The 16,557-nt window shown below is 44.6% G+C and overlaps 1 protein-coding gene across 3 annotated transcripts in view; it reads left to right on the top strand.

Annotated features, from left to right (window-relative positions):
• The first annotated feature begins 1,345 nt into the window (after window positions 1-1,345).
• The window catches only part of tinagl1 (tubulointerstitial nephritis antigen-like 1), an 80,180-nt gene continuing 64,968 nt past the window's right edge, over window positions 1,346-16,557 (top strand). For 2 of the 3 annotated variants that reach the window (XM_071368693.1, XM_071368692.1), the window contains exons 1-2: window positions 1,346-1,552; window positions 13,286-13,606. In XM_071368693.1, coding sequence (XP_071224794.1) covers window positions 13,303-13,606 — 304 coding nt within the window. In that variant the 5' untranslated portion in view covers window positions 1,346-1,552; window positions 13,286-13,302. Of the gene's footprint in view, window positions 1,553-1,617; window positions 1,726-13,285; window positions 13,607-16,557 lie in introns of those variants that run through there. The other variant, XM_071368694.1, reaches the window with a different exon arrangement.

Here is a 16,557-nt window from a genome sequence, read left to right as displayed (position 1 = left end):
TTACTCCAGGAAGACTGTTTACTCCAGGAGGACTGTTTACTCCAGGAGGACTGTTTACTCCAGGAGGACTGTTTACTCCAAGAGGACTGTTTACTCCAGGAGGACTGTTTACTCCAGGAGGACTGTTTACTCCAGGAGGACTGTTTACTCCAGGAAGACTGTTTACTCCAGGAGGACTGTTTACTCCAGGAAGACTGTTTACTCCAGGAGGACAGTTTACTCCAGGAAGACTGTTTACTCCAGGAGGACTGTTTACTCCAGGAGGACTGTTTACTCCAGGAAGACTGTTTACTCCAGGAGGACTGTTTACTCCAGGAAGACTGTTTACTCCAGGAGGACAGTTTACTCCAGGAAGACTGGCTGAGTGGGCTAAAGCAGTGTTTTGAGGAGGAGAACTGAGTGCACATCCACCTTCTCACATGTATACCACTGGTGAGGGCTCACTTTATACCTGTTCCCTCTGCTATAACTTACATACCCCTAAGCATTTTGATTGTAACGTTATTTATATTCTCACAGTTTCCTGGTAACTGTAGACTATAATTAGTGCCAAAGTCTACCCTAGGAAACTATTTAATTCCTAGTGTCTTCTTTAAAATGTTAATCAAAATATTGACAAATTCTATCAATATTCAGAATCAATCAGTATTTATGCTGTAAACCATTTGAAATGTAAAAACATTTGATTATATGAGACACAGATTGCCAAAACATTTTGTGTTTGGATGTTACCTTTTACATGCATTGAAACACCAACAAGTGTTTTCACAACACTCTTAAAAACACAATGATTTAGATTGAAGAAACACTTTGGGTGTTTCAGAGTACTTCCATTCTGTTTTGAAATAAATTCAGTGTATCACAACACTTATATTGGGTTTACATTCGAACACCGTCTAAACTCTATATCTCAGCTTTGGCACACTACTTTCATGGTTTTACTACACAATTATGTTGTTTTGAGTCTCTATTCTTTTGAAACATTTGTGAGGGTAATGTTTACTGTTCATTTCACTTGTGTTTATTATCTATTCCACTTGGTTTGGCAAAGTAAACATGATTCCCATGCCAATAAAGCCAATTTAATTGATATATACTAAGGAGGAGACAGGGTGATAGGGCAGAGAGAGAGAGAGAGAGAGAGAGAGAGAGAGAGAGAGAGAGAGAGAGAGAGAGAGAGAGAGAGAGAGAGAGAGAGAGAGAGAGAGAGAGAGAGAGAGAGAGAGAGAGAGAGAGAGAGAGAGAGAGAGAGAGTGAAGGGGGTGGGGTGGAGAGAGAGGGAGAGGGTGAAGGGGGAGGGGAAGACTGGCTTGTTCTTTCTTAGTGGCTGTATATAGAACTCCGTGGCTCAGGCTGACTATGTAGTGCCATTGTGAAAGAAGAGCGAGAGAGAGTGAGTGAGAGAAAGAGGGCACAGACTTTCTCTACCTGGTGAATGAGTTACTGAGAGGAGAGAGCAGCAGGAAAGAATATCAGCTTTCACAGGGCTGTGTTTTTCCATTGGATTACAAACAACAAGAGGGAGAGATATTTCCCAGAACACACGTAGAAGGTAAGAATACCTTTAATTGAACTCATTCCCCTGTTACGTAACTCTTTTCTAACTCCCTCTGATCATCTCTCTCGTTCTGTGCCAGATCAGGCAGGTGCAGGTTTCAGGTCATAATCTATTGTTTTGGACAAATTTACACTTGGCTTGGATTAGGTTTGGAAGTAGTTTTGACGGTAAATCACTAAATAAATTGTATGTTTACGAACTAGTTGGATTTCCTTGCTATGCTAGTTTTATGATAGTGTATCTGTAACAAGCATTTTGGTTCAGTTATGTACAGGTTTCCTAATCCGATTCTGTGGGTAGTTTGTTTCATGGTGTGGATTGGTCAGACGGACATGACAACAGTAATGTAACCCACATATAATACTAACATATGAGATTTGAATATGTGCCATGAAAGTGACATATAAATGTCTGAAAGTGTCGAGTACAGATTGTTATGTATCCTACATACTATGATTACTGTTAACTTTGTCTTTGGACTGTGTCTCCGTGCGCAGTGGCTTTGATGGCTTGCTTATGAAGAGGCACCGTTGAAAAAAAAATTGTGCTGGGGGGGGGGGGGGGGGGAGCAGCAAGGCTATAGCTGTCTACAGTACTGCAGCACTGTGCCATTCTGTATGTCTGAGGCGCTCCCGTGCCAGACTGGAACCAGACTGGACCCAGCAGACCATGTCATATTCACAGGGATTAGATACACAAGACAAAGCTGTCATCTACAAAAGGAAAGTTTGATTAGCAAGTGAGACCTCAGAGGACATATATTTATTGATCAATAGGTTTACTGATCAATAGGTTTACTGATCATTAGGTTTACTGATCAATAGGTTTACTGATCATTAGGTTTACTGATCAATAGGTTTACTGATCAATAGGTTTACTGATCATTAGATTTACTGATCAATAGGTTTACTGATCAATAGGTTTACTGATCATTAGGTTTACTTGGCTTAATCAATAATGGACAGTATTTGCTGTATTTGCACCATACAGGCCGTTTTCCTTAAAATATATATTTTTTTTTTGCCTTTTGCCTCAGACCGCCTCTTCTCCTCTGAGTTGGTCATTGTCTTCCCAAATGTTTCTAACAGATCATGTAGGGAAAACATGTGATATAATTTGCCCTTTGATATGTCACATGTCCATGTGTCCATTTGTCTAGTCACATGTCCATTTACAGTACATAGAGTTGACCTGTGATTTGTTGATGGTGACTGATGGTGGTGGTGATGGTGATGGGGATGATGGTTTGTCTGTGTGTGCTTGTGTGTGTGTGTGTGTAGTTGTTGATGGTTTTGATGGTAGTTGGTGATGGTGTTGATGGTGGTTTGTGATGGTGGTTGGTGATTGGTGATGGTGATGGTGATGATGTTTATTGGTGATGGTATTGATGGTGGTTGATGATGGTGTTGATGGTAGTTGGTGATGGTGTTGATGGTGGTTTGTGATGGTGATGGTGATGATGTTTATTGGTGATGGTATTGATGGTGGTTGATGATGGTGTTGATGGTAGTTGGTGATGGTGGTTGGTGATGGTGTTGATGGTGGTTGGTGATGGTGGTTGGTGATGATGGTGTTGGTGGTTGGTGATGGTGATGATGTTTATTGGTGATGGTGGTTGATGATGGTGTTGATGGTAGTTGGTGATGGTGGTTGGTGATGGTGGTTGGTGATGGTGGTTGGTGATGATGGTGTTGGTGGTTGGTGATGGTGTCGATGGTAGTTGGTGATGGTGGTTTGTGATGGTGATTGGTGATGGTGGTTGGTGATGGTGTTGTTGGTGGTTGATGATGGTGTCGATGGTAGTTGGTGATGGTGTTGGGGCTGATGGTTTGTCTGTGTGTGCTTGTGTGTGTGTCTGTGTAGTTGGTGATGGTTGTGATGGTGGTTGATGATGGTGTTGATGGTAGTTGGTGATGGTGTTGATGGTGGTTTGTGATGGTGATGGTGATGATGTGTATTGGTGATGGTGGTTGGTGATGGTATTGATGGTAGTTGGTGATGGTGGTTGGTGATGGTGTTGATGGTGGTTGGTGATGGTGGTTGGTGATGGTGGTTGGTGATGATGGTGTTGGTGGTTGGTGATGGTGTCGATGGTGGTTGGTGATGGTGGTTGGTGATGGTGGTTGGTGATGGTGGTTGGTGATGGTAGTTGGTGATGGTGGTTGGTGATGGTGTTTGGTGATGGTGCTGTTGGTGGTTGGTGATGGTGTCAATGGTAGTTGGTGATGGTAGTTGGTGATGGTGGTTGGTGATGGTGGTTTATGATGGTGTTGATGGTGGTTGGTGATGGTGGTTGGTGATGGTAGATGATGGTGGTTGATGATGGTGTTGATGGTAGTTGGTGATGATGGTTGATGGTGGTTGGTGATGGTGGTCCGTGGTTGGTGATGGTGTTGATGGTAGTGGTGATAGTGGTTGGGGATGGTGGGTGTGTCTTTACTGTGCAGTTTACTGCATGTCTGTGCCTTTAGCTGGTGCACACACACACCATCACCAACCACCATCCACAACCACCATCCACAACACCATCACAAACCACCATCAACACCATCACCAATACCTATCAACACCATCACCACTACCATCAACACCATCACCACTACCATCAACACCATCACCAACCACCATCACCAACGACCATCAATACCATCACCAGTAACATCAACACCATCATCAACAACCATCAACACCATCACCAACTACCATCAACAACACCACCATCAATACCATCACCAACTACCATCAATACCATCATCAACCATCATCACCAACTACCATCAACACCATCATCAACCACCATCACCACCAACTGCCATAAACACCATCACCAGTACCATCAACATCACCATCCCCAACCACCATCAAATCAAATGTATTTATTAAGCCCTTTTTACATCAGCCGATGTCACAAAGTGCTATACAGAAACCCAGCCTAAAACCCCAAACAGAAAGCAATGCAGATGTAGAAGCACGGTGGCTAGGAAAAACTTCCCAAAAAGGCAGGAACCTAGGAAGAAACCTTGAGAGGAACCAGGCTCTGAGGGGTGGCCAGTCCTCTTCTGGCTGTGCTGGGTGGAGATTATAACAGTACATGGCTAAGACGTTTAAACGTTCATAGATAATCAACAGGGTCAAATAATAATAATCACAGTGGTTGTAGAGGGTGCAACAGCCCCTTCACCACTAGAGGGATATCTTCAAACCACCAACGTACTACCCTGAGACAAGGCCGAGTATAGCCCACAAAGATCTCCCCCACGGCACGAACCCAAGGGGGGCGCCAACCCGGGCAGGAAGATCACGTTAGTGACTCAACCCACTCAAGTGATGCACCCCTCCTAGGGACGGCATGGAAGAGCACCAGTAAGCCAGTGACTCAGCCCATGTAATAGGGTTAGAGGCAGAGAATCACAGTGGAGAGAGGGGAACCGGACAGGCAGAGACAACAGAGAAGCCAGTGTAGAGAGGCTAGCACTGGAGTAATATGATCACACTTTTTGGTTCTAGTCAAGATTCTAGCAGCCATGTTTAGCACTAACTGAAGTTTTTTTTGTGCTGTCCTGGGAAGCCGGAAAGTAGAGCATTGCAGTAGTCTAATCTAGAAGTGACAAAAGCATGGGTACATTTTTTTGCATCATTTTTGGACAGAAGGTTTCAGATTTTTGTAATGTTACGTAGATTTAAAAAAGGTGTCCTTGAAACAGTCTTAATATGTTCGTCAAAAGAGAGATCAGGGTCCAGCGTAACGCCGAGGTCCTTCACAGTTTTATTTCAGACGACTGTACAACCATCAAGATGAATTGTCAGATCCAACAGAAGATCTCTTTGTTTCTTGGGACCTAGAACTAGCATTTCTGTTTTGTCCGAGTTTAAAAGTAAAATATTTGCCGCCATCCACTTCCTTATGTCTGAAACACTGGCTTCCAGGGAGGGCAATTTTGGGACTTCCCCATGTTTCATCGAAATGTACAGCTGTGTATCGTCTGCATAGCAGTGAAAGTTAACATTATGTTTCAGAATTTTAGCACCAGGAGGTAAAATATTTAGTGAAAGCAATAGTGGTCCTAAAACGGAACCTTGAGGAACACCAAAATGTGATTTGTCAGAGGACAAACCATCCACAAAGACAACTGATATCTTTTCGACAGATAAGATCTAATCCAGGCCAGAACTTGTCCGTGTAGACCAATTTGGGTTTCCAATCTCTCCAAAAGAATGTGGTGATCGATGGTATCAAAGCAGCACTAAGGTCTAGGAGCACGAGGACAGCGCCTTGGTCTGATTTTCTGAATACCAGAGAGCTAGTTTTTTATGACAAATGTTTTTTTGTTTTTAGGGGTGCAACTGCATCTAGGGTATTACGCAAGGTTAAATTTAGTTCCTCAGTTAGGTGGCTAAACGATTTTTGTACTCTGACGCCCTTGGGTAGGTGGAGGGAGTCTGGAAGGGCATCTAGGAATCTTTGGGTTGTCAAATAATTTATAGCACAGCTTTTGATGGTCCTTGGTTGGGGTCTGAGCAGATTATTTGTTGCGATTGCAAACATAATAAAATGGTGGTCCGATAGTCCAGGATTATGAGGAAAAATATTAAGATCCACAATATTTATTCCACGGGACAAAACTAGGTCCAGAGTATGACTGTGGCAGTGAGTAGGTCCGGAGACATGTTGGACAAAACCCACTGAGTCGATGATGGCTTCGAAAGCCTTTTGGAGTGGGTCTATGGACTTTTCCATGTGAATATTAAAGTCACTCAAAATTTGAGGAAGAGGAACGCTGTATATGGCCCAGGAGGCCTGTAAACAGTAGCTATTAAAAGTGACTGAATAGGCTGCATAGATTTCATCACTAGAAGCTAAAATTACGAAAACGCAGTAATCTTTTTTGGTAAATAGAAATTTACTATCGTGAATGTCATCAAAATCTCCGCCATTGCGGGATGCGCGGGGAATATGGTCACTAGCGTAACCAGGAGGAAAGGCCTAATTTAACACAGTAAATTCATCAGGCTTAAGCCATGTTTCAGTCAGGCCAATCACATCAAGATTATGATCAGTGATTAGTTCATTGACTTTAACTGCCTTGGAGGTGAGGGATCTAACATTAAGTAGCCCTATTTTGAGATGTGAGGTATCACAATCTCTTTCAATAATGACAGGAATGGAGGAGGTCTTTATTCTAGTGAGATTGCTAAGGCGAACACCGCCATGTTCAGTTTTGTCCAACCTAGATCAAGGCACAGACACGGTCTCAATGGGGATAGCTGAGCTGACTACACTGACTGTGCTGGTGACAGACTCCACTAAGCTGGCAGGCTGGCTAACAGCCTGCTGCCTGACCTGGATCTCATTGTGGAGCGAGAGGAGTTAGAGCCCTGTCTATGTTCATAGATAAGATGAGAGCACCCCTCCAGCTAGGATGGAATCCGTCACTCCTCAACATCAACACCATCCCCAAACACCATCAACACTATCACCAACTACCATCAAGACCATCACCAACTAGACACACACACACACACACACACACACACATACACACTTTTGCAGCTCACTGTTTATATGGCTATGGCAGAGCATGTTTATCAAAATATACAGTACAATGCATATAAAAGATAGTGAGACACACACATACATGGGCACACACAACTCAGTCACAAACACTTGTATAATTAAGCAATAAGGCACGAGGGGGTGTGGTATATTGCCAATATACCACGGCTAAGGGATATTCTTAAGCACGATGCAACTCGGAGTCCCTGGATACAGCCCTTAGCCGTGATATATTGGCTGCGCCTTCTTCACCACGCTGTCTGTGTGGGTGGACCAATTCAGTTTGTCCGTGATGTGCACGCCGAGGAACTTAAAACGTACTACCCTCTCCACTACTGTCCCGTCAATGTGGATAGGGAGGTGCTCCCTCTGCTGTTTCCTGAAGTCCACGATCATCTCCTTTGTTTTGTTGACGTTGAGTGTGAGGTTATTTTCCTGACACCACACTCCGAGGGCCCTCACCTCTTCCCTGTAGGCCGTCTCGTCATTGTTGGTAATCAAGCCTACCACTGTAGTGTCGTCTGCAAACTTGATGATTGAGTTGCAGGCGTGCATGGCCACGCAGTCGTGGGTGAACAGAGAGTACAGGAGAGGGCTCAGAACGCACCATTGTGGGGCCCCAGCGTTGAGGATCAGCGGGGTGGAGATGTTGTTACCTACCCTCACCACCTGGGTGCGGCCCGTCAGGAAGTCCAGTACCCAGTTGCACAGGGCGGGGTCGAGACCCAGGATCTCGAGCTTGATGGCAAGTTTGGAGGGTACTATGGTGTTAAATGCTGAGCTGTAGTCGATGAACAGCATTCTCACATAGGTATTCCTCTTGTCCAGATGGGTTAGGGCAGTGTGCAGTGTGGATGCGATTGCATCGTCTGTGGACCTATTGGGGCGGTAAGCAAATTGGAGTGGGTCTAGGGTGTCAGGTAGGGTGGAAGTGATATGGTCCTTGACTAGTCTCTCAAAGCAAGTGAGTGCTACGGGGAAGTAGTCGTTTAGCTCAGTTACCTTAGCTTTCTTGGGAACAGGAACAATGGTGGCCCTCTTGAAGAATGTGGTAACAGCAGACTGGGATAAGGATTGATTGAATATGTCCGTAAACACACCAGCCAGCTGGTCTGCGCATGCTCTGAGGACGCGGCTGGGGATGCCGTCTGGGCCTGCAGCCTTGCGAGGGTTAACACGTTTAAATGTTTTACTCACGTCGGCTGCAATGAAGGAGAGTCCACAGGTTTTGGTTGCGGGCCGTGTCAGTGGCACTGTATTGTCCTCAAAGCGAGCAAAGAAGTTGTTTAGTCTGTCTGGGAGCAAGACATCCTGGTCCGCGACGGGGCTGGTTTTCTTTTTGTAATCCGTGATTGACTGTAGACCCTGCCACATACCTCTTGTGTCTGAGCCGTTGATTTGCGACTCTACTTTGTCTCTATACTGACGCTTAGCTTGTTTGATTGCCTTGCGGAGGGAATAGCTACACTATTTGTATCATGTTTCCGGTCACCTTGCCCTGGTGAAAAGCAGTGGTTTGCGCTTTCAGTTTCGCACGAATGCTGCCATCAATCCACGGTATCTGGTATAGTTGCTGTGGGTACGACATCGCCGATGCACTTGCTAATAAACTCGCTCACCGAATCTGCGTATTTGTCAATGTTGTTGTTTGATGCAGTGCGGAACATATCCCAATCCACGTGATCGAAGCAATCTTGAAGCGTGGAATCAGATTGGTCGGACCAGCGTTGAACAGACCTGAGCGCGGGAGCTTCCTGTTTTAGTCTCTGTCTATAGGCTGGGAGCAACAAAATGGAGTCGGGGTCAGCTTTTCCAAAAGGAGGGCGGGGGAGGGCCTTAAATGCATCACGGAAGTTAGAATAACAATGATCTAGGGTTTTACCAGCCCTGGTAGCACAATCGATATCCTGATAGAATTTAGGGAGTCTTGTTTTCAGATTAGCCTTGTTAAAATCCCCAGCTACAATGAATGCAGCCTCAGGATATGTGGTTTCCAGTTTACATAGAGTCAAATAAAGTTCGTTCAGGGCCGTCGATGTGTCTGCTTGGGGGGGAATATGTGGCTGTGATTATAATCGAAGAGAATTCTCTTAGTAGATAATGCGGTCGACATTTTATTGTGAGGAATTCTAAGTCAGGTGAACAGAAGGACTTGAGTTCCTGTATGTTGTTATGATCACACCACGTCTCGTTATTGTAAGGCATACCCCCCCGCCCCTCTTTTTACCAGAAAGATGCTTGTTTCTGTCAGCGCGATGCGTGAAGAAACCAGCTGGCTGTACCGACTCCGATAGCGTGTCTCGAGTGAGCCATGTTTCCGTAAAGCAAAGAACGTTACAGTCTCTTATGTCTCTCTGGAATGCTACCCTTGCTCGGATTTCATCAACCTTGTTGTCAAGAGACTGAATATTGGCGAGTTGTATGCTCGGGAGCGGTGCGCGATGTGCCCGTCTCCGGAGCCTGACCAGAAGACCGCTTCGTCTGCCCCTTTTACGGCGACGTTGTTTTGGTTCGCCGGCTGGGATCCGATCCATTGTCCTGGGTGGTGGGCAAAACAGAGGATCCGCTTCGGGAAAGTCGTATTCCTGGTCGTAATGATGGTGAGTTGACGTTGCTCTTATATCCAGTAGTTCCTCCCGACTGTATGTAATAAAACCTAAGATTACCTGGGGTACCAATGTAAGAAATAACACGTAAAAAAAAAAAATGCATAGTTTCCTAGGAACGCGAAGCGAGGCGGCCATCTCTGTCGGCGCCGGCTACTGTCTAGTATTTGGTAGCATTGCCTTTAAATTGTTTAACTTGAGTCAAACGTTTTGGGTAGCCTTCCACAAGCTTCCCACAATAAGTTGGGTGGATTTTGGCCCATTCTTCCTGACAGAGCTGGTATAACTGAGTCAGGTTTGTAGGCCTCCTTGCTCGCACACGCTTTTTCAGTTTTGCCCACAAATGTTCTATGGGACTGAGGTCATGGCTTTGTGATGGCCACTCCAATACCATGACTTTGTTGTCCTTAAGCCATTTTGCCACAACATTGGAAGTATGCTTTGGGTCAATGTCCTTTTGGAAGACCCATTTGCGACAAAGCTTTAAATTCCTGACTAATGTCTTGAGATGTTGCATCAATATATCAACATAATTTTTCTGCCTCATGATGTCATCTATTTAGTGAAGTGCACAAGTCCCTCCTGCAGCAAAGCACCCCCACAAAATAATGATGGTCATTATGGCCAAACAGTTCTATTCTTTTTTCATCAGACCAGAGGACATTTCTCCAAAAAGTACGATCTTTGTCCCAATGTGCAGTTGCAAACCGTAGTCCGGCTTTTTTATGGGGGTTTTGAGACAGTGGCTTCTTCCTTGCTGAGCGGACTTTCAGGTTACGTCGATATAGGACTCGTTTCACTGTGGATATAGATACTTTTGTACCTGTTTCCTCCATCATCTTGACAAGGTCCTTTGCTGTTGTTCTGAGATTGATTTGCACTTTTCGCACCAAAGTACGTTCATCTCTAGTAGATAGAACGCGTCTCCTTCCCGAGCGGTATGATGGCTGTGTGGTCCCATGGTGTTTATACTTGCGTAACTATTGTTTGTACAATTGAACGTGGTACCTTCAGGCGTTTGGAAATTGGTCCCAAGGATGAACCAGACCAATTCTTTTCTGATGTTTTGGCAGATTTTTTTATATTTTCCCATGATGTCAAGCAAAGAGGCACTGAGTTTGAAGGTAGGCCTTGAAATACATCCACAGGTACACCTCCAATTGACTCAAATGATGTCAATTAGCCTATCAGAAGCTTATAAAGCCATGACATCATTCTCTGGAATTTTCCAAGCTGTTTAAAGGCACAGTCAACTTACTGTATGTAAACTTCTGACACACTGGAATTGTGATACAATGAATTGTAAGTGAAATAATCTGTCTGTAAACAATTGTTGGAAAAATGACTTGTATCATGTACAAAGTAGATGTCCTAACCGACTTGCCAAACTATAGTTTGTTAACAAGAAATTTGTGGAGTGGTTGAAAAACAAGTTTTAATGACTCCAACCTAAGTGTATGTAAACTTCTGACTTCAACTGTAAATATCATACCCCCCCAAAATGTTAAACTCCTCTGTTATTGTAATGGTGAGAGGTCAGCATGTCTTGGGCGTATTGTATTGTGTCTAACTTTTTCACTCATCATTATTCAGGACTCATTCAGGACTTTCCATTATCATGTAGTATCCACATAAATGTAGACGTTTTTAGAAACATTCTATTCTTATTTACAATAAAAGTGACTCTAAAATGACAAAACATTGTTTACCATTAATTGCTATTGGGCACAAAATAATATTAAACACAACCAAAACAAACAGTAAATGCACCCAACAAGTTTGTGGAGTCACAAGCTTGATGTAACCATTGCATGCTATGAATATCGGACCAAATACGAAACTTTGACTACTTTAATATACATAAGTGAATTTGTCCCAGTACTTTTGGTCCGCTATAATGGGGGGACTATGTACAAAAAGTGATGTCATTTCTAAATTGTTCACCCGATATGGATAAAAATACCCTAAAATTAAAGCTGACAGTCTGCACTTTAACTTCCTAGTCATTGTATCATTTCAAATCCAAAGTGCTGGAGTACAGAGCCAAAACAACAAAAAATGTGTCACTGTCCCAATACTTGTGGAGCTCATATTGTCTGTAAGACAGAATAGAGAGGGAAGCATGCTCTTTGGGACATTTCCTGAAGTGTGACAGATTAGCTCTGACAGACAGCAGGAAGTTTGTCTGCTTCCGTGCCGACATGATAACATTATACTACGGTGTTGATAATAATGTCATGCCCCTCGTTTCTGACTGTGCCCTGATGGCATGTCCCTTTAGATAAACAGTCAAGTATAGCATTCAGTGCTATTTTAGTGTGGCTGCATCCATCAACGTATTATGCAATGAGACTCCAGAGAGCCATATCTATACCACTTAAAGGTTGCATCCCAAACGGCACACGAGTCCCTATAATATAGTGCACTACTTTTGACCTACAGGCCCTGGTCAAATGTAGTGCATTTTATATGGAATAGGATGTAATTTGGGACACAGACACAGTCTAACAAGGTCTCTGACTTGAAGCAAATGAAATACAGTTACAATATAGGGCAGTTGAATCTTTGTAGCTTTACCTAACCGTTCTATCCATCATACACATGTGTAAGTATAGATGTGCATTGTCCAAATTGAAATATCACATTCTTTGTGTGCTATAGATTTCATTCGAAAAGTAGTAGCATTTTTAGGGCTATGTAGAGAGGTCGCTTGAAATTTGAACTCATGTCAAAGCTACATAGTTTACAAAGTGATATGTTCCATACTTGTTGATAATAAACACTTTTTACATACAAAGGTGCTATGTTACTATTCTTATTAGTTATTCTGAAATAATCTATACCCACATGACAGGCTTATTCAACAAAAATCTAATTAAACACAGGAAGAGGATAAAAGAAATTCAGTACTTCAACCATCAGTTGCTCACAGTAGGTTCACCCTTTAAATCAAATCAAATATGTTATTGTATGCTATCACAGTTAGTTGATGTTTTAGATATACTTTATGGCCCTGTTGAAAGTTGTGAGTGGATTGTTTAATAAAAGGACCAGATTAACCTGTGTGTTATCACGTAGGTGTGTTGATATTTTGGTCTTGCTGCCAGAGTCCACTCAAAGTCCACTGTGACCGTGTGAATGGAAACCTTGCCAAGTAGGCATACAACTCAGGCCTCCTGCTCCTCCTGCTCCTGCTTCTCCTCCTCCTGCTCCTCCTTCTCCTCCTGCTCCTGCTCCTGCTTCTCCTCCTCCTGCTCCTTCTCCTCCTCCTGCTTCTCCTCTTCCTCCTCCCCTGCTCCTCCTCCAGTCTTCCTAAGCACTCTCTCCAGCTGTTAAATAACCCACTGAGGGTGACTTTAGTGGTTACTGTTAGATTTAGACTATTCTCCTACTGTGTTAGGCTCACTTGATGATCTACAGGACTAGACCTATAACACATGGTTTTGTTAATCTCTTCCAAAATAATCCATTACTGTTATGTTTAGACTATATTCTCCTACGGTTATGAAAATTGGCAGATTTTCTACAGAAGTACTTCTGCATCCTAACAGATGTTCTTCTTTTTAGCTTCTGTCAGGGTGATAATGAAGCTTCTAGCATCATTAGCAGTGGTGCTCCTCCTGGTGGCGGTGGAGAGCATGGCGGCAAGAGGCACATCCAGGAGGACGAAGAGGGAGCTGATGAGCCCGCTGCACATGGAGGGCATCAGGGACCCGTTTGGGTCGTACTGCGAGCAGCGGGGTGGCTGCTGCCCGGGTCGTGAGGATCAGTGTACGGTGCCCTACCTGGACACCATCTGTTACTGTGACCTGTTCTGTAACCGCACCGTCTCCGACTGCTGCCCCGACTTCTGGGGCCACTGTCTGGGCATCTCACCCCCTTTCATTGGTAAGATGGAGAGAGTGTGTGTGTGTGTGTGTGTGTGTGTGTGTGTGTGTGTGTGTGTGTGTGTGTGTGTGTGTGTGTGTGTGTGTGTGTGTGTGTGTGTGTGTGTGTGTGTGTGTGTGTGTGTGTGTGTGTGTGTGTGTGTGTGTGTGTGTGTGTGTGTGTGTGTGTGTGTATGTTTGTGTGTGTGTGGGCTTGCTTTTTAGGATTAAGAAAGAAAGGCCCAGTACAGTGGGAAAAATGTACAGTAGCCAAAGGCATAATACCCCACTAACCTAGCCCCACTGACAGGCCCCATCCTAAACCTAGCCCCACTGACAGGCCCCATCCTAACCCTAGCCCCACTGACAGGCCCCACCCTAACCCTAGCCCCACTGACAGGCCCCATCCTAACCTAGTCCCACTGACAGACCCCACTCTAACCTAGCCCCACTGACAGGCCCCACCCTAACCCTAGCCCCACTGACAGGCCCTACCCTAACCCTAGCCCCACTGACAGGCCCTACCCTAACCCTAGTCCCACTGACAGGCCCCATCCTAACCCTAGTCCCACTGACAGGCCCCATCCTAACCCTAGCCCCACTGACAGGCCCCACCCTAATCCTAGCCCCACCGACAGGCCCCACCCTAACCCTAGTCCCACTGACAGGCCCCACCCTAACCCTAGTCCCACTGACAGGCCCCACCCTAATCCTAGCCCCACTGACATGCCCCATCCTAACCCTAGCCCCACCGACAGGCCCCACCCTAACCCTAGTCCCACTGACAGGCCCCATCCTAACCCTAGCCCCACTGACATGCCCCATCCTAACCCTAGTCCCACTGACAGGCCCCATCCTAATCCTAGCCCCACCAACAGGCCCCACCCTAACCCTAGCCCCACTGACAGGCCCCACCCTAATCCTAGCCCCACTGAGGCCCCACACTGAGTGGCTACTATGGGACTACTGAATGAATGGCAATAACCAACTGCTAATCTTATGTGTACAGGCAAAGTTATTTGTTCAGTTCTCACAGTTGCTTTACAATTCAATAATGATCTAGGTAGGAGGTCACATTGGCCTGTGAAATATGAATAAGCACAATGGTTATTATGCTCCACATACAGTATATCCCTGCTAGTTGTTGCAGAGGTGGCAGCAGGGCCGTACCTGAGAATAGACCAAAAACAGTGGTCTTCTTATTAGTCTGAGACAGAGGGAGGGGGAGGCCAGGGAGGGAAGGATGTATGAATGGAGGTCAGGAGAAAGAATGTGTGCTATGCAGAGGGAGGGATAGGTGATGGGAATGGGACAGGAGGCTGGGAGAGGTCGAGGCAGGTATGTGCTCACTAGACAACATGGGGCATGTTCATACACACACACCAACACTCACACACACACACACACAATTGAAGTCGGAAGTTTACATACACTTAGGTTGAAGTCATCAACCACTCCACAAATTTCTTGTTAACAAACTATCGTTTTGGCAAGTCGGTTAGGACATCTACTTTGTGCATGATACAAGTAATTCTTTCAACAATTGTTTTGTTTACAGACAGATTATTTCACTTATAATTCACTGTATCACAATTCCAGTGTGTCAGAAGTTTACATACCCTAAGTTGACTGTGCCTTTAAACAGCTTGGAAAATTCCAGAAAATGATGTCATGGCTTTAGAAGCTTCTGGTAGGCTAATTCACACAATTTGAGTCAATTGGAGGTGTACCTGTGGATGTATTTCAAGGCCTACCTTCAAACTCAGTGCCTCTTTGCTTGACATCATGGGAAAATCAAAAGAAATCAGCCAAGACCTCCACAACAAAATTGTAGACCTCCACAAGCCTGGTTCATCCTTGGGAGCAATTTCCAAACGCCTGAAGGTACCACGTTCATCTGGACAAACAATGGCAGGCAAGTATAAACACCATGGGACCGTCATACCGCTCAGGAAGAAGATGCGTTCTGTCTCCTAGAGATGAACGTACTTTGGTGCGAAAAGTGCAAATCAATCCCAGAACAACAGCAAAGGACCTTGTGAGGATGCTGGAGGAAACAGGTACAAAAGTATCTATATCCACAGTAAAACAAGTCCTATATCGACATAACCTGAAAGGCCGCTCAGCAAGGAAGAAGCCATGCCTCCAAAACCACCATAAAAAAGCCAGATTACGGTTTGCAACTGCACATGGGGACAAAGAATGTACTTTTTGGAGAAATGTCCTCTGGTCTGATGAAACAAGAATAGAACTGTTTGGCCATAATGACCATCGTTCTGTTAGGAGGAAAAGGAGGGATGCTTCGAAGCCGAAGAACACCATCCCAACCGTGAAACACGGGGGTGGCAGCATCATGTTGTGGGGGTGCTTTGCTGCAGGAGGGACTGGTGCACTTCACAAAATAGATGGCATCATGAGGTAGGAAAATTATGTGGATATATTGAAGCAACATCTCAAGACATCAGTCAGGAAGTTAAAGCTTTGTCGCAAATGCGTCTTCCAAATGGACAATGACCCCAAGCATACTTCCAAAGTTGTGGCAAAATGGCTTAAGGACAACAAAGACATGGTATTGGAGTGGCCATCACAAAGCCCTGACCTCAATCCTATAGAAATATTTTTGGGCAGAACTAAAAAAGCTTGTGGGAACAAGGAGGCCTACAAACCTGACTCAGTTACACCAGCTCTGTCAGGAGGAATGGGCCAAAATCCACCCAACTTATTGTGGGAAGCTTGTGGAAGGCTACCCAAAACGTTTGACCCAAGTTAAACAATTTAAAGTCAATTCTACCAAATACTCATTGAGTGTATGTTAACTTCTGTCCCGCTGGGAATGTGATGAAAGAAATAAAAGCTGAAATAAATCATTCTCTTTACTATTATTCTGACATTTCACATTCTTAAAATAAAGTGGTGATCCTAACTGACCTAAGACGGAATATTTACTCAGATTAAATGCCAGCAATTGTGAAA

Source organism: Salvelinus alpinus, chromosome 26 (genome assembly GCF_045679555.1).
Source record: "Salvelinus alpinus chromosome 26, SLU_Salpinus.1, whole genome shotgun sequence".
NCBI lineage: Eukaryota > Metazoa > Chordata > Actinopteri > Salmoniformes > Salmonidae > Salvelinus > Salvelinus alpinus.
The sequence above is the reverse complement of the archived record's forward strand: the minus strand, read 5'-3'. Positions and strand labels throughout refer to the sequence as shown.